At 41.3% G+C, this 19,998-nt stretch overlaps 3 protein-coding genes across 3 annotated transcripts; 2 read left to right on the top strand and 1 right to left on the bottom strand.

Annotated features, from left to right (window-relative positions):
• Positions 1 to 6,449: 6,449 nt before the first annotated feature.
• LOC117220389 (adenylate kinase 8) lies at positions 6,450 to 10,966 on the bottom strand. Its single transcript, XM_076524469.1, has 11 exons — positions 10,652 to 10,966; positions 10,445 to 10,571; positions 10,291 to 10,382; positions 10,130 to 10,223; positions 9,943 to 10,035; positions 8,249 to 8,385; positions 8,004 to 8,181; positions 7,727 to 7,851; positions 7,559 to 7,668; positions 7,329 to 7,500; positions 6,450 to 7,190 (listed from the first exon to the last, which is right to left on the bottom strand). The coding sequence occupies exons 1-11, from the start codon at positions 10,739 to 10,741 to the stop codon at positions 6,924 to 6,926; spliced, it is 1,485 nt and encodes a 494-aa protein (XP_076380584.1). The 5' UTR covers positions 10,742 to 10,966; the 3' UTR covers positions 6,450 to 6,923.
• Positions 10,498 to 13,658, top strand: LOC117220786 (ATP-binding cassette sub-family F member 1). Its single transcript, XM_033471076.2, has 6 exons — positions 10,498 to 10,632; positions 10,956 to 11,471; positions 11,557 to 11,782; positions 11,848 to 12,493; positions 12,560 to 12,738; positions 12,803 to 13,658. The coding sequence occupies exons 2-6, from the start codon at positions 11,110 to 11,112 to the stop codon at positions 13,295 to 13,297; spliced, it is 1,908 nt and encodes a 635-aa protein (XP_033326967.1). The 5' UTR covers positions 10,498 to 10,632; positions 10,956 to 11,109; the 3' UTR covers positions 13,298 to 13,658.
• A 222-nt stretch (positions 13,659 to 13,880) lies between these two features.
• On the top strand, positions 13,881 to 19,451 carry LOC117220436 (uncharacterized). The gene is made up of 8 exons (XM_033470397.2): positions 13,881 to 14,172; positions 14,670 to 15,127; positions 15,206 to 15,385; positions 15,460 to 15,594; positions 15,671 to 15,918; positions 17,052 to 17,747; positions 17,820 to 18,107; positions 18,197 to 19,451. Exons 1-8 carry the CDS (start codon positions 14,016 to 14,018, stop codon positions 18,330 to 18,332), a joined length of 2,298 nt encoding a protein of 765 aa, XP_033326288.2. The 5' UTR covers positions 13,881 to 14,015; the 3' UTR covers positions 18,333 to 19,451.
• Positions 19,452 to 19,998: the final 547 nt, after the last annotated feature.

The following is a 19,998-nucleotide window of genomic DNA, read 5'->3' as shown; positions in this document are numbered from 1 at the left end:
ATACTCCGCTGCAATTTCTTATTAGTCTACCGCGTATCATCTTCCGATTTCTTACTTTTCAAGGGATAATCTGCGAAATGAATTTCATCCTTCACCCCTCGTCTATCCCTCAATTTCCTTATTCGATTCGTCCCTAGTTCTTTCGCACGCAAGCCGGAGCACAAGCTAAACCGTACTCGACTTGAAATAGAACCTAATCCCTTCGGATTAACGCTACTTTCAATCGATGCAAGGTGGCAATTAGCTCGAAATCGCCATGTTTCTGCGACGATTATGTTCGCAGAAGCTGCTGTTCCAGTATTTCGCGCCGCCGAGGCGTCGCGGGAAGCGATAATTGGGGTTTGATAGAGCTGAAGCGAACATCAGGGTTTAGGCTAATGGGAAACACGGGAGCGATAAGCGAATTAGTCCCATCCGTAGAGGAGGGTGATGGAACGAAAGAAGGGTAGTCGGTGGGGAGGTCCTGAAGAAGGTGGAGGGAAAGGTGCCCAGGAGGAACAGGGACAGAAGGTAGTCGGTAGGAGAACGGCGGCGAGCCAATGAGAGGCCAGATCGTTGCCGAGGTAACCGCGGGGCTTTCCGACGGATTATTCGACCGAGATTGAAAAGTTAGCGCCGTGCGGCGGGCGGGGGCTCGTTGACGGAGCCACCCCTGCTTTCGTTCCCAACGGGAGCGAGCAAGAGCCAACGATCATCTCCTCGCGGCAGGGCTAACACAACGGATTAAGGCTTATTTTCACGTTCAGAAGAGCTCGACCCCCTTCGGCTTCACGCTATTATCTTGCGACAAGAACCGACGTTAACGCGCCTCTTGTTCGCAAACAGCACGCGTCGATCTACACGATCCGCCCGTTCGATCGTCGATTTGTTTGTAATCGACGCGCCTCTCCAGTTCTATGTATAGCCGTCGTTAGCGATACACGTTTGCGATTCGTTTGCGAGGCGACCTTTGATCGCTGGAATTACCTGCACCCGCTTTGCGGTTCGCCGATTTATCCTATACCGATCAAATTGTTTCTGACTACGTCATTCTTCGTTTCTTTCGTTCTGAATGGTTTACACGCCTTATCGCCCTAGTACAGTTTCCCATCCATTTTGAAGTTATTTCTTGTTTAGGGACTTCCTTCGTCTCTGCAATATGTGCTTTTTAAACTCTGTGTGCGTGTGTGTGTGTATTTCCGATGGAACATTATGACGAGTCTGAATTACTTTCTCAAGAATATATTCAACATTGTGGAAGAGTAGCGAACTCCAACAGTTTTCGAAAAAAAGGAGCGATTCTTTTTAGTATTTAAACGATACAATCTCTTTAGGTGAATAGTTTACAAACCCCTGTCTGATCTGTCGACATTTTAAGCATACTTTTGAGCACCTTCTTCTAAACGCAACGACTTCACCAAGACTGATCTAATGTGCAAAGATAATGAACTAAGTAATTTCTCAAAAGATAAGCGATTCTATCTACCATCTATAGTCTAGATTCGACGTAATAGAATTTCTTCATTTCGAGAATTTTTCGGTAGCCGCGTCACAGGTGTAAGAAGAGGATCGTAGCCGTTCTAGGACTTCGGGTTAGCCTCGGGCTGATCGGGAAGGTTCGTTGGCGACGCGACGGGTCAAGCGCGAGGATGTCCCGGCAGAGTATTTATTTTTACATGTAGATGCACGGCGCACACGGTGCGCGTCTAGCAGGCTGCTTACCTGGCAACCACTTCGGGGTTACCTGACACGTGCATAATTAATGCCCGCGATGACGAGAAACAGAGAGGAAAAGAGAAAGGGAGAGAAAGAGAAAGAGAGAGAGGGAGAGAGAAAGTGCACCGTAGCGGATTATCTGTGTCGGCGAAATAAAACGCGAGAATATCGTTCGAAAGTCGGGCCTGAGTTAGAGAGCACGAGGAACATGATGCGAAACGCGAAACGAAAAAGGGAGGAGGAAGAGAGAAAGAGTGGAGGAAAAGGAGTCTTGTCGAATCAGAAGAGGGTTGGCGAGCGAGCAAGAAAGTTGTCCGGGTAACCGACGCGGAAACGCGAGGTAATGACTACTTTTTCATATTTTAATTACGCAGTAATTAATTGAAATGTTTCCCCGTTCGCGAGGGCACTCGAGCAAAATGAGAGGCGAGTCACTCTCCGCGGAGTCAGAGCTTCGACTTGTTTCTTCTTCCTCTCTTGCCTTTCTCTCGATTGTTCCCCGGTCCCTCCTCCCTTTCTTCCCGTTATCCGGCTTTCTTCTTCCGCGGAAACGGGAGATGCAGTTTACGTCTCTGCAGTGTTCTCTGAGAAGAACTATAACGCCGGTTTCCTTCTCCGTGGCTTGTGGTTCTTTCACCCTTTCTCGCGAAATGAGGTAGAAGCCTTTTCACCGAGGCTCGCCTCCGCTTTTGAATATAAAATTCAGCGTACAGCTAATTGTACCGTTAATGGGTTTAACGTGAAAGGGATCCCGCTGATAACGGCTCCCGTCGCGGCCCACCGCCCTTCTATTATCAGCAACCGATGTTACGCCCTCGCGCTGCTTAAAGTACTAATTAAATTAGTTTCGTAAAGCGGAGCCCGTCGGGGCCAGACTATCGATTCCCAGTGTGATCATTAAAATAATTACGCAGGCTCCTCCGATAATTGCACGGATATTCTATTGGCTCGACACGACGCGACCCTTGTTATCGCATTCATCGGTTGCCGATCGCAGTTCCTCCTCGTCTGGAGGAACCCCGCCGATTAACGCTCAATCCTGAACAAGTTTAACCTGGGAACCATGATCGTTTCACAACCGAACGGGCTCGCAAACTTCGAAGCCGTGGCTAAGCTCCGACGATCTTCCGCGTCGCGACGCTGCGCGCCGTGGTTTCTTCCTGCAAGGTTGCTTCTTGCCTCCTCTTCGAAAGGGCCGTTTCGGAGGCTAGCTGTCTCGATATCTCGAGGACCCCAGAGGACGCTTCGTTACTCGTTATCCGAGGCTGAAGCTCGCTCCGGAACAATGGCGAGACAAGATGCAAGAAGAAGACGGAGAAGGACCGCTGGCCGCGCTTTTGTTAGCAGCGCGGATGCTTGCCTACGTGCAATTGTCATCTGCACTTGTTCCAGCCATTGTTTCGGGTAACCCTTTCGCAGTAACGAGGAGGAACCTCAATTAGAACGGTTTGAGGACTTAAACGCCCAGAGGCTGCCGGGTTTTAAGAGGCAAGGATGTACCAACACCGAGCACTGCGAACATTGTTACCGAAGAACGATACCTCGGTGATACCTCTTCTAGTATCGGTGCTCAGACTCACTGCTTTCCTCCGTAATTACTAGCTGCCGCACTTGAGGATATCATTCCTGTCTAAGTTTCTCCGACAGACACCTGAATCGATAATGTTGTTGGTTAGACCAACACGAGTCTGATCCATTCATCAGAAAATAAAGTAACCATAAAATTCTTAATATACCCTACCACGTGTATCTTTCTTTTCCTCTTCTTCTTTTACAAAATTACTGCATCTTGGTAAACCAATGTTGCTAAAATTTATGCTCCATCGAGAAGTCTCCACGCCAACTAATCTGCAAAAAAAAACGAGAATGAAATACAGAAATATTTCTTAGGCCTCGTATTAAAAGGAAAGTATTAGCTGAACGCGTTAATTACACCTTGTGCAGAGTAAATTGCTGCGTTTCAGTGTCTAACGGGATTCGATGGAATCGACTAGGTGATCGCCTGCCACGGGCCAATCGTACACCCACGCCACCCCTATTCCGATCAATTGTGGGCGGATGAATAATAGAAACGTTGGCCTCCACCTCTGTGCTGGTATCCTGATGAACAAACAGGGCGACGCTTTGAAGCTCAAATTGGAATAAATCCTGTTATCGTTCCCGATATTAACTCAGCCGTCTGGCCATCATCCCGTGAAAGCCTGCGATCGATTGGAACTAGTGTTTAGAGGCTACTGGCTACCATCAGCGTGATCTATTTTCGAGCGAGATTCCCAAAGTCCGCTGAGTTGCAAACTGGGCCGAGACAATTAATCGCACAAAAAATAGGCAATTTTCCGTGGCGAGTCGTCGCGTGGCGTCGCGTCCGACAATATCGAATCAATATTTGTTTCATCGAGAGGCGAGAGGGTGGGAACAGTGTTGCGGGGTTGCGCTTTGTACACGTGCGTGTACACATATAGCCACGGTCCGTTATCGGAAATCCATCCGGATATCTGGAATTTTTTTTCGGTGGCACACGCGACCCGCTTTATGATTGCCTGTGATACGCAGCCAAAATTAAGACGCGTTGAAGACGCTGCAAGTTCGATGACAATTGATCAGCATCGATAAGGAGACCATTATCTTGTGACATCTGCTCTCTGTCTTTATCTTTCTCACGAAACTCTTCTCTCGTCGGACAGTGCATAAAAATTAAACCGTTTCTGGAGCTATGTCTTGCGATCTTCCATCCTGTTACCTTCCTTCCAGAATTCTTCTTCCAGAACGGTATCTTAAATTTCCGAGTTAAGGAACAACTTGTCGGCGAACAGTTACTGGCGTCCTGTTATCCTGGCGAGCGACGAATGTGCAGCTACGTCGAAAGTCGCAGGGTCGTCCTGGACCCGCCAGGATATCACCGCTGAGTTATGGGGTCCTGGTTGCGCGGATGCTTCCGGCGCCACGCGGTTGACGAGTGACAGGACGTTGACGAGACACGAGACCCGGCCGATGTCCAGCTCCGTCTCCTTGTAACGAAAAGGAAGCTTCGTAACGGAGCAGCCGGTGTTCAGGCATGGGGTCCTGGTAGACGGAATACTTAACGTGCGCAAGCTCGGCTTCTGAGGATCTTGAAGGGATACCCGTCCAACCTGAACATGCTGGTCCGCATGGTACCCTAGTGGCGTTGGACGTTCGTAAGATACGAGCGCGTGACAGCGTTGGCGTCGTCGTGTTCACATTTCACATATCCAACGGACACTGTTCGGCTCGTCGCTGTTTCCAGGATAGCATGGTCGACATGGTCGTCGGAATCCGACGATCGGGATAATTGTCGCGGTGTTATGCAAGCCTAATGCGTCTGTGGTACAACGCGAAAAAAAGAATTCCTTCAAATGTGTATGCTGGCGGTTCTCAAGCTCTCAATGTTTCCAAATCTTTGATTTTCTATCTAAAATTATATGGTATGAATTATTTCATACATCGAGCAATGAAGAAATATTTTTCCAAACTTAAAAAAGGCTATTGACGTGTTTTTCAATGTGTATTCTTCAACCTGTGCATTCTTATCATCGCCATATAATAGCTAAGGTCAGACCTATAAAATTGTTGAGGATCACTGGCATACGATGGTGTAGTGTCCACGTCCACGACACGTCCCTGACACTCTGACACGTACCCGCAGCGTTTTCGGGTTATAGGGATGCAGCCTCGCTAGAAGGATACAATCCTGAATGTCCTGACACTGCTCCTGTATCCTCGTACCCTACTACCTGAGCTTATTTCGTCTTTTGAAGTTTTGCCCATGGTGTGTGTCGCGTGATCTATTGTTTGCTTAAAAATTATTGCTTTCAAGATTGCTCGCGATCACCAGAAGTCTGTTCGTGAAGACGCAGGGTCTTGCAGAAACCTATTTCGATTTAACAGTGTTATGTAATATTGCTATTAAATAATACTGCCATGATATTTGTTATATTCACTATACTGAAAAGCGGGACACCTGCCTCGATAAGTTCTTCTTCATCGGATGATCACTCTGCGAGCGACCTCCGTTCGTCTCTACTTCCCTACGTTCCGACTTCCTGTTTCCTTCCGGTGTTTGGCCTGTTTCACGGAAACAGGTATTCCCCTTCACGTAACGTCTGCTCTGTAACATAAATTTCATTAGCCATCATCATCATCTCAGTTCGTCGTTCGTGGAAAACACTTTCTTAGTTACATATTCGTTTTTACCAGCCAAAACAATGTTTTACTTAACAGCATAGAATTAAAATGTGCCATTTCAGCTTTTTAAGAAGAGAATTTTGCATCTAATCATCGCGATGACTAGAAAAATGTACACGTCAACGACTCGATGATGTTTACAATTCGATTCCCGCCGAGTGTGTTCTCCTAGTATCGAGAACATCGAATGTAATTCGGGAAATCCCTCTTCGGAAAAGGGAAGACCTGTCGACTGGAGGGCGACTCAGTCAGGAATTCATCCCTCGAAGAAAGTCCTGCACATGTCCTGCCGCAACCTACCACCAGCTATGTATCCTTGATCCGGAAATATGCTTCGCGTTTGAGGCAATTATCCCCATTAACGTAGGCGTCGCAGCGCCCTTAATTCAACCCGATTCATCTTCTTTCTAGATATTGATTTCCTGTTGCCGGTGTATCGAAAACAACCCGTCATGAAACGCTTGCAACGACACTCGACAAATTCTCGAAGTCATTCGAGAATCCTCGCTTGATCGGAAAACGAAAAACGGATAATGAAACTAAACATTACCTCGATCTTTCCAATTCATTTAATCTTTGATCAATATTATATTCTCGATTCGTTAACTACTTGCATTTGCCATTTTTTGAAAATACTGATCATCGAGATAACGAAAGAATATTAAAGAAAACGTCTTCCTTTGAAATAAAAAATGGACATGTAATTTATCAATGTTGGCTACAAATTTGATTTGCAACCTATTACAGGTGCTTGTGTATCAGGTTGTTGATACTAGCACAAGGAGAATCATCGACGTCAAAATCTATAATGTTGCGGAGACGGATGCCTAAACCACCAGGATAACAGGACTCGCAGGAGCGCAACTTCCACCCTTAACGAAGGGTGAGTTCTAGGTACCCTGGTAGTTTGGTCGGCGTTTACCAGCGGACAAGAAAAATCGCTGTGAGAATTTGTAATTTCCGCACGATTGACTGTGCAAGTAGCAATTTTAAACGGTCGGATACTCGATAACAAATATTCTGTTTTAAAGAAAAACGTAGGTGGGCTCGCGCGCGCGTATAGGGTCGAATACGCTGGAATCAGGTTCATCATCGGGATCAAATTCAATGTCCATTGGGTCGATCTCGGGTGGAGGTCTTGGCACTCTCAGCTTCTGATCTGGAGCCGGATGCATTAGACATGCTTCCACTTTTTCCCGAACGATCTTCTCATCCTCGTTTCCATCGATTTTTACCGCGGATTCACCAGCGTACCGCATCATGTCAGCCACATTCTCATCGTACTCCTGTAACTATAATTTATCAATCATTAATTATCGTCTCCGACCATTCAGAACAATCTAATACTAATTTTCTTTGTCGCGGTTAGACTGCGGACTTTTAAAAGTAAAAATCTAAATATGATCTAGTTGGATGTAAAGAGTCTTTACATCTCGTTCAACGATTAGACGGTAATCTTTCGGATGTACAGCTAATTTTATGTCGCGGGTGTCGTTGTTGCTCTTCGTAAACGAATCATGCTTGCTACCTGTCTCCATATTGTAGCGGCGATTGAGTAATCTTTCTCTACAGACATCGCCACTGACCTCCATGAAAATCACTCTGAAATGTTCAGCAGATTGAGTGGCGTCTTATAAGAAAACATGATCGATTTGATTACCTGTTAGGAGGAGTGGGACTAAGGTCCAGTAGCTTGAAATCCTCCACCGTCTTAGGGTATCCGGTCAAGACCCAACCCTTCTTTAGACACTCGTAACCAGATATGTATTTCTGAAATTCACCAAATCTTAAATCGAGCTGTTGTCCATTTCTTTAATCATTTTTCTACCTCGACAATTTGCATTCTGATCTCGGGTTTGGATCTTGCTCCCCACTGGTGCTCGAACATTCGTAGCATCTCACCCAGAGGATTCTTTTGCAGACTACATTGCTTCGCCACGTAATCGTAATCGACTGTGAAACGAATTACCATTGTTAGTTCATCGTTAACCCCTATCAAAGTTAGTCATTGATTTTTTATTCAGTACAAATAGTCATTCCGATTTTAAAGTATTATAGTAATTGTTTTAACAGTGTGCAAAGACTAAAAAGAATCCGCCGACTACCATGAACAAGATTGAACCGCTCAGCCAAATATTTAGCCAATGTCGTGCACCCGGATCCCCTGGAGCCAATTAACGCGATACGAAAGAGGGCTGGAGCTCCGCTATGCTTCTTCGTTTTCGCTAGTTTCACGCAATCCTTTGCAAGCTCATCAATGTTTCTAATCCCGACATCGACTTCCTATTAATAAACCGCTTCATCAGTGATTCAGTTACTTTTAAGACTTGTGTATTAAAAACGAACTAACTATCAAAACATTCGCATACGCCTCCCTAAGACCTTGCAATCGCTTCTCGTAGAGACGTTGGTCCGATTTTGCCATGAAATTGAACGGTTTACAAGATTGGTAGCACGTGTCGTTCATACAAACATTATCCAAATTGTCTACAAAGGATAATGATGAAGCAATTAATCGGATTTAAAAACATTCACCGTCACTACTGTGTGTTTAGAAATTTCTGTGCAGATGCAAGGAACGTACTCCTCGATGGTTCTGGAGTAAGTGTTCTGTGGTAAATCACAGTACTCAAGAAGACTATCCTTGTACTTTAAGGTAGCGGTACGATCATGGGTCGTCTGCCATACTTAAAAATTCCTAGCTTTTTAAACAAATGCGAACAAATACGCCCCATCAAGTACCCGCATAATTTCGAAATGTCCAACACCATCTAGGGTTTATCCGTGTTGACAGAAATTACAATCTTAAGAGACTATGCAAACCCATGATTCTACCATAAATTGACCGAAGGTGGAATAGCGTCAGGCTATCTGCCTTCGGTTTTTATCCAAAATAAGCTGTCGCTAACAAAGCCAACTTAATCTGCTTCACGTTCTCGGGAAACATCCACCCATACTGTTTTCGCGTTGTATTCCGACAGCCATACACACACACGCGCGCGCGCGCCTCTTCTCTCTCTCTCTCTCTCTCTCTCTCTCTCTCTCTCTCTCGCTCTATCTATCTATCTATCTATCTATCTATCTATCTATCTACCTTTCTATCTATCTAACTCTCTCTATCTACCTCTCACCACTCTATACAATCCAAAACATACATATTTTAATTCTCCGATGACATTGCGCTTTACGGAGTCCATACTTTTTAAGTCAACTCTCTTCTGTTGACCTCTGCTGAGGTCTTTGACACTTGACAGCCTTGCCGATCCATCGGATTCCAATAACACGACCTGTCACCATCCCTCATCAAACGCCACTTCGTTATTCATGAAAGTTATGCTCGCGACTGACCTCTTCCAAAACAGTTGTTCTAGGTAATAACATCCCTCCTTACAACCAGATTACATTTTGAAAAACTCGGCCACCGCAAGTCTACAATTTTCGCAATTATTTCGCACATCATAGATCTGTCCATTCAACAAAGATTGCACTAGCATGCTTTTAAATATTTTGTGTAAAATGTTAGGATCTCATTCCTGATGTTCGAAATTTCTAAGCAAATGAATGATACCCTTCTATAAAATACTTTTTAAAAAATTTTTAAACAGTATACTTTATAACTAAAATAAATAATAATCTAAATTATTTCACTATTTAACTAAAATTTTATTTTAATATTTTATCCCCCATAAAATATTTACTAATAACTTTTTAAAAAAATAAAAATGAATGAAAAGCACCTCTGCCTTTCCCACTCCGTGGCCAGATCTCTCAAGAACACTATCCTTGTTCTTTAAGGTAGCGGTACGGCGCTTGCCATACTTAAAGATTCCTAATTCCCTAAACATGTGGCAATGAATGTACCACGTCAAGTATCCGCATAACTTCGAGATGCCCAACACCATCTGGAGTTTGTCCGTCGATAAGAACTACAAGAAGCTTCGCGAACCCATGATCCTACCATACATTGACCGAAAGCGGTCTAACGTCAGGCTATCTGCCCTCGATTTCTTTAAAAAGTAAACTGTCGCTAACATATACTTTTACCAGTTTCGTTTGAGACTATCAGTTGTATCACATGCGTCGGGATTATACCAGCTCGTTGGAAGATTCGTGCCTCCTTCTTTGTTCTCGGTAAATCTTTGATAATCATAGATTTATAATTTTTCTAAGCGGGAGAATTCAAATTTCAAAAATACAAGATGGCGGCAATAACGGCTCGCAGCTTTATTACCAACGAGAACCCATCCGCGCATAAAGGCCCCGGTCTCTAACATCTTTCTCATAGCAAACGCAAGGTCCTCTGATTCCACGCAGTGGCAAGTATCCTAAGTGACAGATGCCCATTTATTATTATAGCGAAATCAAGAATATTCAATCGATTCTTTTCCTTACGTTGTCCTTCTCGCACATTCTCCGAAGCTCTTTCAAGGTGAACGGATGGATGCCTAACTCTCCGTGAAAAATCTCAGCAACGGTTATCTTATCTGAAATAACCATTTCGTGCTGTTACGTAAATATTCGATCATTTTATCATTCATCATTTTACCAAATGTCGGAGGAGCAATTAAAATTATCTTGGTCGCATCGAGTCTCTGTGCAGCAGTTTCCATATACTGTTTCATAAATACAAGATGGTCGTCTGGTTCGTGGATTATCAACTGAGTTGCGAGATTCTGCAGAAATTCGTTGGACCCCGCTAAATGAAATCGTCAAGCTCTTCAAAAAATTTTATTCGTAAGGAAAATTGATTTACGTGAAACAGTTCGTATATGCGATGCTTTTCTAAATACGCTACGAATCGTGCATTTATCTTCTGTATTCTCGTCTCTAGTTCATCCGACATATTCAACGTTTCTTCCTTCGTACTCACGAGAAAATTTTCAAATTTGTATGACAGTTGTTGAATCGACAAGTAACAAACTGTAAAAGATCCTTTTTGTTAACTGCCAGAGAAAGAATTGCTAAGATTTCTAAATTTCGCTACAATATTTGAACAATTCAAAACATTCAAACTCTCTCTTTTTTCCTGAGATTTCTCAGTTCTGTCACAATTGCAGCAAATGAGCGATATGCGCACAGAAGACCATAATATACTAAAATATGCTGAGAGTTGGATGGCGCCACGTGTTTCGCTGACTTCCTCATTGCCAAGCCAGGCATTGTGAAAGTATGGAAAGTGAGGTTGGGTGAACAAGGTGGACACGTTTCACCATGTCAAACAAGACAAAATCCTCGGAAGTTACGGATGTTACGAAAAAGATATCCGAAATGGACGTGGAGGAAACGGGAAAGAAGCTAACGCACAAGGAGAAAAAGAAACTGAAGAAACAGCAGGAATATGAGAAAACGATGGAGATGATGATGAAGACCGGTGGCCAGGGCCACAGTGAGCTCGAGTCGAATTTCACGGTTTCCCAGTCGCAGACTCATCAACGCACCAATCAACAATTAGAGCACGCCGTCGACATCAAGGTTGAAAATTTCAGTATAGCTGCTAAAGGAAAAGAGCTCTTTACCAATGCCAGTCTGTTGATAGCTCAAGGCAGACGTTACGGTCTAGTAGGACCAAATGGGTACACACTTTTAGATAACTAATAACTTTATTTGATCCTCTGCGAAATATATTTCTATGTTTTACGATTGTCGTTAATTTTTCAGTCATGGTAAAACCACCTTGCTACGCCACATAGCAAAAAGATTATTTGCTATTCCTCCCAACATAGATGTTTTATACTGTGAACAAGAAGTCATTGCGGATGACACACCAGCTGTTGAAGTAGTGTTAAATGCGGATGAAAAATGTAAAGAATTATTGACAGAATGCAAAAAATTGGAAGGATTAGTGGAACAGGGAGACACATCTGTTCAAACTAGATTACAAGAGGTATAATTTTTATCGTTTATTATATCATAATATTTTTTATCACTAAAATAAAATATCTGCTACAGGTGTATGACGAGCTAAAAATTATTGGGGCAGATTCTGCAGAACCACGTGCTAGGAGAATTCTAGCTGGTTTAGGATTTAGTCGTGCCATGCAAGATCGTGCCACAAAGAATTTTTCTGGTGGTTGGCGTATGCGTGTTTCTCTAGCAAGAGCTCTGTTTCTAGAACCTACTTTATTGTTGCTTGACGAACCGACAAATCATTTAGATTTAAATGCTGTTATTTGGCTGGACAATTATTTGCAAGCTTGGAAAAAGACCTTGCTCATTGTTTCCCACGATCAGAGTTTCTTAGACAATGTGTGCACAGATATAATCCATTTAGATCAACAAAAATTATTTTATTATAAAGGCAATTATAGTATGTTCAAGAAAATGTATGAACAAAAAAGAAAGGAGATGATCAAAGCATATGAGAAACAAGAAAAGAGACTCAAGGATATGAAATCTTCTGGTCAAAGTAAAAAACAAGCTGAAAAGAAACAAAAGGAAGCCTTAACTAGAAAGCAAGAAAAGAATAAAACGAAAATGCAGAAGCAAGAAGATGATACTGCCCCTACGGAATTACTACAAAAACCTAGAGAATATATAGTTAAATTCAGTTTCCCTGATCCACCTCCTTTGCAGCCACCCATTCTTGGTCTTCACAGTATGTTGATAATATAATACGATTTCATATTATATAAATAACAGCTAAGAGAAATTCATGTTTCAGATGTAACGTTCTCATACGAGGGACAAAAATCATTATTTATTGAAGTTGATTTTGGAATAGACTTAAATTCCAGGGTAGCTATAGTAGGACCCAACGGCGTCGGCAAATCTACTTTCTTAAAATTATTAACAGGTGATTTACAACCTCTTAGAGGAGACTTAATAAGAAATCATCGATTGGTAAGTGTTATTTTTCAATTAAATCTCGGCTAAATGAGACACTAATCGTATTTTGAATTTTCAGAGAATAGGAAAGTTCGACCAGCATTCAGGTGAACATCTGACCGCCGAAGAAACACCGTCAGAATACTTGATGCGTTTGTTTAATCTGCCATATGAGAAAGCAAGGAAACAATTAGGAACTTTCGGACTAAGTTCTCACGCGCATACGATTAAAATGAAAGATTTGTCAGGTGGTCAAAAAGCGCGTGTAGCATTGGCAGAGTTATGTTTGAATGCACCCGATGTTGTAATTCTAGATGAACCGACAAACAATTTAGATATAGAATCTATCGATGCCTTGGCCGAAGCGATCAACGAATATAAAGGCGGTGTTATCATTGTTTCCCATGACGAACGCCTGATTAGAGATACAGAATGCTGTTTATATGTAATCGAGAATCAACAAATCAATGAAATCGATGGAGACTTCGATGACTATAGGAAGGAATTATTAGAAAGTCTGGGTGAAGTTATTAATAACCCAAGTATAGCTGCGAATGCTGCTGTTCTACAATGATCAATTTTGCCTTTATAGAACTATTTTCCAGTGGCTTGTATAATTGATTCTTTTGGAAATGAATACGCGGTATTTTACATGTTGGTTCCTTTCCTACGAAATCAATTTTTATTACAGATTTAAAAATATGATCCAGAGTGTTTTCCGTGCAATAGGATGCTTCACGTATATTTTAATATTTCACATATTTGAAATAACTATTTAAACTGATAAAATGCTTTCAATTTAATCAATACAAAATTCGAATCTATGGAAGATTGTTGTATACATGTATATTAAGTTCTGCATAGAACTGTATTTTGTATCATAAATATTTAACATTTATTCGATTGACAAAAATAAAGATGATTAACAAATTGAATGTTCTTTCTCTCAATTATATTTCCGTACATTTATTTTCCGTTTGAATAATTGATTCGATACAATTAGCGATTAACAATCACAATAAGAATATTTGATTATCTATCGCGATTACACGATTAAACTTTTAATTAGTTCGTATTCCTCGGACGGTATTCGAAAAATATTCTTATCTGACATTTTTCTAGTGATTTCTAAGAAATTGAGAGAGAGTGTGTTGGTTCTACTGAACTGCGTATAACCGGCGGCGCAATGTTCGCTGCCAAAACGGGCAGACGAGTGATGTGAAAATTGTCAAATATTTTGTGCGAGGTGGTGTTCCGCGGTGAACTTGATTGTGTTCCAGAAGATCGTTGCGATGTCCAGTACCCTGGAGAATAAGATTTTAAAAATGCAAGCACGCCTCAAAGCGGAAAATGAGTCGAGGGACAGAGACAGACAGAGTAACGAGGTTGGACCAGGAACGGGCCTTCAGTCGTCATCCACAGGGACTGGTTCGAGCCCTGCCTCACGACGTAAGTTCCACTCAAATATTTCTCATGTTCGTTCTTCGATTTTTCTCTTGTCTCCAGTTTTATTCGGTTCTTAACGTATTCATGTTCTTTACCACTTTTCGTATAGGTTATGTTGACCATCACAATTTATTCTGTTGATTCTATACATACGATACACTTTTGGTCCACTTGTTTAACGCGTAGTTTATTTTATTCAAATTATTTATGGATTAGTATCCACGTGCGATGCAATTGTTTCGTTCTAAGCTGTAGATTGAAGTTTGAAATATTCATTGATTCGTTTAAACGAATTTTATAAACAAAAACAATGGTCTTATTTTTTTATTTCATTAAATACTCCTGCTCTTAAGATGCCTCGAAATCTATTTCATTTTTAAAGTATCAATTTATTTTCAGCATTATTTTGTAAATATACTATTTGTATTGATAATGGAAAGATTTCCTTTATATGTGATTTTTAAAAAATATTTAAACAATGGTCAATCTTTTTGGCACAGCTCCGATTCCAACTCTGAAAGTCTCACAGATACCACCAAAAAAACAAGACAGCGAATTTGAGTCAAAGCTACAAGAAATTATGAAAATGAATGGTATTTTGAACATCAATGGACAGAGGTATCAAACAGAAATGAAAGACTTGGAGCACTTAGGCGAATTAGGAAATGGTACCTGCGGGCATGTTGTTAAAATGAGGCATAAACCTAGTGGTGTACTGATTGCTGTTAAACAAATGCGACGTTCTGGCAATGCAGAAGAAAATAAAAGGATAATTATGGATCTTGATGTTGTGCTGAAATCGCACGACTGTCCATATATTGTGCAATGTTTGGGATGTTTCATTACAGAATCCGATGTATGGATTTGTATGGAATTAATGGCAACTTGCTTGGACAAATTATTGAAAAGAACTAGACAGGCAATGCCTGAAGAATTTTTAGGAAAAGTTACAGTAGCTGTAAGTGATAGTACAATTCTCAGACTTACTTTGAGCTGAACCAGAAAGAACAACTAAATAAATATTTTACTTTTATAGACAGTAAAAGCATTATCATACTTAAAAGAAAAACATGGTGTAATTCATAGAGATGTGAAGCCTAGTAATATTCTTCTTGATGATAAGGGAGGAGTAAAATTATGCGATTTTGGTATATCTGGTAGACTAGTTGATAGTAAAGCAAAAACTAGAAGCGCGGGATGTGCCGCGTATATGGCTGTAAGTAGAACAATGTTGTCTGTTCAACTAACAATTTAGAAAACTCATAATGCGTTTTTTCTGTATTTTATCAGCCTGAAAGAATAGATCCGCCAGATCCAACGAAACCAGATTACGATATCAGAGCAGATGTATGGAGTTTGGGTATTACTTTAGTGGAATTAGCTACAGGAGTATTCCCTTATCGAGATTGTAAGACTGACTTTGAGGTAATGCAAGTACTATATATACAATAATGTGAAGTATGTCAAAGCTAGATACTGTATTACTCGTTTTATTATATAGGTACTGAGCAGAGTAGTACAAGACGATCCTCCATCCCTTCCACAAGAAGCATCTTTTTCGAAAGAATTTCGAAGCTTCGTGAGTTGCTGCCTTACGAAAAATTATAAGCATCGTCCGAAGTATCATAAACTCATGGAGCATCCTTTCATTCGGAAGTACGATGTACCTCAAGACGAAGAAACGAACTCCTCGGTCTTAAATTCTGGCTGCCAATGGTTTGGCAGAGTTATGCGACAATTAGAGCCAAGGTAAACCGTTAATAACCGTTCCCGCTGTAAGCAGTAAAATGTAGTCTTTCGTACATAGGAATAGTACCGAGTGAGAACCAAAATTTTAAGTACCAAACACACGTTATTAGAAAATTACCATACCATAGAAGCACATAGAGTTTAAAAACATAGCATGAGATTCCCAACTAATATCGTAATGATTTGGTTTGGTTTGAGTATAACCGGGTATTGTCTCTTACGTTAGTTTTAAAAAAAGTTTTTAACACACTTTAGTATTCTTGGTAAATGGGTAGGTATTGAAGCGGCACGAAAATTTATGTTCAGTTCTGAAAGTTGGGTTTTCGTTGGACCATTAGTTATTGTTTTGTTTTTTTTTCAAATATTTATCTTTTTATTCATTGCCAAAATGACATTTACAAACCTGTCCATACAATTTCGATTAAAAGTTTGCGTGCGTGTTGAATTGTGTTGCAGCGTTGAGCTTGAGGGAGGCAGCGCAGCATAGCATCCTCTCTCCCTCGCCCCTGCCCCCTATTCCATTATTCCTAAAAACTCACCCAAAAATTCCAAAAAACTTAAAAAAAAACAAAAACCTCACAAATACCCAAAAATCTACCCGATTTTCATTTCGAGTTGTTTGGTTTGTGCACGCGCCTGTTACACACCCCACCTTTCAACCCCCACTCATGGTAAGCATTGTTTTTATTTATTTGAATATTCGTTTTATTTGTGTTTATATTATACAGCGACTTGCCGGTTATGTGGCACAAATGATTGTTTCCCTGTGCACACTCCATTCATCAAGAAGATTGTTTATTTATTTGATTCTATTATTTTCAAGTTCTCTTTTTAGCATGCAACATTCTCTCGGCTCTCTAGTTTTCAACACAGATAGATAGATTTTATGTTTCGATTACCTTTAAAAAGACTCCTCTATCCTTGTCTGTGTTGCATGATTAAACTATGATTAACGCTCTAACTTCTATTAACTCTCTGCAGACTCAAGTTTTTTTACAGAAACATCATATACAAATTTTATGATCTTTGATAGCAGCGGCATTCGCAATTGTGTCAAGTCACTTGCCGGGAGTCGATTATTTTTAACTGGATGATACAGAAGAAATTCACTTTAACGTTTCTGCCGTGTTCAGTTTCAGATTGCCAGGATGGCAGCCGCGAGTCACGACGGGTCATGTATCTCTGAAGCAAACAGCTCACCTCAGGGCTCAATCTGAAGTACCGGCTTTCTTGCGAAGCAACGTCACCAAAGACTCACAGAACTCCAATTTTCTGCCATTTCATCAACGATCAAATAGTGAGAATGGTGCGAACTATGTATCTTATAGTCCATACGCGCTTAGACGAAAGGAAATTTCCAGGCCGTTTTCTCCTCCTTCGTCCAATGATGTTGACACACCGGAAACGAATTTTCAACGACCGTATTCACCGTATAGACATGTCGAACAAAACAGAGACTATACCTCGAATCACTGTTCTACTAATGGACAAGGTAGACAGGAAGGAAGACCGTTCTCTCCTTATAGGCAGGATGCTAATTCAATAGACGCGAGTAACAGGCTCTATTCACCGTACCATGGACGCTTCACCGAAGAGCGGGACACCAGCAAAGAACGATGGCAAGGTGCCCCTAGATCTCTGAGTCCGTTTGCTCGGGACTATTCGCCGTGGAGGCGAGAAAACGTTGATCCTCCAAATGTAATACAACCGACAGAGAGTGGTCGGTACTCGCCATTTTTACAGCAACGACTAGGACAAACTCCACCCGCGCCACAGACTCATCCACAGGCGCAGGATATCTACGGTAGTCCCATGATTAGTCGTAAAAGGTAAAAAAATCCATTCAGCCATCCACCCTATGTAAACATTTTACTAAATGCTTTCGACCTCTATGAGTATAGGTTTCCCTCTGAACCACCACCACAAGGGTCTCATGGGTCCACCAGCCCAGAGTTACTAATTTCCCGTTTTGCACACCAAATGAAGCAAGATTCTCCATCCTCTATACCACCCGCTCAAGGTGGATCCAAGGAATCTGCTAAGAAACGTTTCGCTTCTTACGTTCGTCTCAGGCTCGGAAGTGAACGGGCACCATCGCCAGAACCGCCCCCAAGATTGAGTCGTGGCGAATCGCCTCTAGCTCTTAGAAGGAACCTGGTTGATCAAGCATCTCCTTCTTTTGCGCGAAGGTAGCGGGTACCATCGCTTCAATTTATCTCAAGTCTGCCGATTGCAAAATTAAATTGATATCTACCTTGTTCTGTTTCCGTTTGTCAAGGTACATTTCATCTTCACCACCTCAACCTCCTCCGAGAAGATTGTCAGAGAGCAACTCCGTACCTGGTAGTCCTCAGCATGTGCGAGCCCGTCTACGTTACACCCCCGAACCTCAGAGGAGACCTCCGCCACCATAACCCACCGTTACGATGAGATCATATTCCTTGTTGGTGCCATATGCGTTAAAATTAACTGAACCGATCATATGTACCACGTAGAATGGTGTTGTAATCAACGACGATCGGTGCGCACGCAAAGTGGTGTGCCTGTGCACAATGTACTTGAAAACGATTCTAAACCAAAAAATAGTTGTTTGTAATACTCGGCGACACCGTGAACTGTACGATGTACGTATTTTAAGATAAATAGACCTCGAATACGTACCGTGTACGATATTATTAGCGAAAATGTTCGCGGAAAGGAATATGAGGAAAACGAAACATAATTCTGCTCCTGAGATTCGAGAGAGGATGGTCTTTGAAAATTTCAATATTCGCACGACTTTCTTTCGTGGCTGTAAACGTAACGCGTTGAACTACTTCTGTCAATAATTCTCTTGTCGACGTGTATTTATATAGGATGCAATCACCGATGCAATACGATGCTCAACTTTTTATATTGCTTGTAAAGATATAAATAAATGTAGTATGTTCGACGTTTTTCTAAAAAAAAAAGGAGAAAAATGGGAAAAAGAAGAAAAAAACGCAAAGACAAAAAGAAAAAAGGCAAAAAAAGAAAAGAAAATCGTTAATAGGAGATGCGGCATCGTACTGAACGCGTAAACCGTTCCTATCACTCTTCGTTTACGCTTCTTTTTTTAATCGAGAGACACATGTGAGAAAAGTATTTCGAACAAACACTCGCGCGAAAAGAGCTCCCATCCTCGGGCGGCCTTGCAGTTAATCTCTGCAACTCGACTTAGCAACGGCGACGTTTTTTCACAATTTAATTATCGTTTGTAACAATACCAAACGTATACAGCGATCGCAGTCAGGGAGTCGATCGAATGGAAACCAAATCGTAAGAACTATTAACGACGCCTCCATAAGGAAAGCACAATATTCACGTCTCCTAGATTCTATGAATTTCAAACAAATGTATATTATTTAATTCAGAGGCGTGTTTGGGCTAGAATGTTGTAATTATTATTTTTAACATTTATTCATTAACTTTGTTCAATCTACACTAGTAATCACCTTTGTCGCTTATTTGACAAAAGGATCTGTTGCAATGTAAATAAACTTATATTTATACGACTCCGGGTTCCGGTATTGTCGTTTCATTCGTTCGTATTCGGTTATTTTGCTTATTCCAGATCATGACCGAATGGTATCTATGACCACCAATCTTGTTGCGAGCATGGCTACTTATTAGAATGTATTTTTACCATGTGCTGCCACGTAATCCTAAGCAATTTCTTTTTGTCGAACGCTCATGCGCGCTGTTACTGTCACATTGTAACGGTTTCATTTCGGCCAAAAGAATTTCGTTCATTAAACTCGTAAACAGCCGAATAACCAAACGATAATGCTCATGATGAGTGTCTGACCGATTAACTATATCATTAATTTTCGTGAGCACAACTGATTACTTTCAATAGAAAAATAATATTGCATAAAAATATTTGTTGCTAATATGATAACATAAATGAAAACGGGTAGGATGATTTTATCCTATATTACATTATGTAACGATGATTTCAGCAAAATCACATGAATAGCTAAACGATACCCAATTTTTATCGAGCAATTCTAATTATTCTTAATAGAGAAAAAAAGTTAGCGTATCGAAAAAACAATTATA

Source organism: Megalopta genalis, chromosome 1 (genome assembly GCF_051020955.1).
Source record: "Megalopta genalis isolate 19385.01 chromosome 1, iyMegGena1_principal, whole genome shotgun sequence".
Classification (NCBI taxonomy): domain Eukaryota; kingdom Metazoa; phylum Arthropoda; class Insecta; order Hymenoptera; family Halictidae; genus Megalopta; species Megalopta genalis.
Note: the sequence above shows the minus strand (reverse complement) of the source record. Positions and strands in the feature narration are given on the sequence as shown.

What these genes read in the sequence shown, in the direction of transcription:
- LOC117220389 (XM_076524469.1), bottom strand. Translation starts at nt 10,741, where the DNA reads ATGTCGGATGAACTAGAGACGAGAATACAGAAGATAAATGCACGATTC. An exon ending in CGTATGCGAATGTTTTGATA is followed by an intron (nt 8,182 to 8,248) that starts GTTAGTTCGTTT and finishes GTTTATTAATAG; the next exon opens with GAAGTCGATGTCGGGATTAG. An exon ending in TCAGAATGCAAATTGTCGAG is followed by an intron (nt 7,669 to 7,726) that starts GTAGAAAAATGA and finishes GGTGAATTTCAG; the next exon opens with AAATACATATCTGGTTACGA.
- LOC117220786 (XM_033471076.2), top strand. Translation starts at nt 11,110, where the DNA reads ATGTCAAACAAGACAAAATCCTCGGAAGTTACGGATGTTACGAAAAAG. An exon ending in TTCAAACTAGATTACAAGAG is followed by an intron (nt 11,783 to 11,847) that starts GTATAATTTTTA and finishes TATCTGCTACAG; the next exon opens with GTGTATGACGAGCTAAAAAT. An exon ending in ACCCATTCTTGGTCTTCACA is followed by an intron (nt 12,494 to 12,559) that starts GTATGTTGATAA and finishes TTCATGTTTCAG; the next exon opens with ATGTAACGTTCTCATACGAG.
- LOC117220436 (XM_033470397.2), top strand. Translation starts at nt 14,016, where the DNA reads ATGTCCAGTACCCTGGAGAATAAGATTTTAAAAATGCAAGCACGCCTC. An exon ending in GATGTGCCGCGTATATGGCT is followed by an intron (nt 15,386 to 15,459) that starts GTAAGTAGAACA and finishes GTATTTTATCAG; the next exon opens with CCTGAAAGAATAGATCCGCC. An exon ending in ATGCGACAATTAGAGCCAAG is followed by an intron (nt 15,919 to 17,051) that starts GTAAACCGTTAA and finishes TGCCGTGTTCAG; the next exon opens with TTTCAGATTGCCAGGATGGC.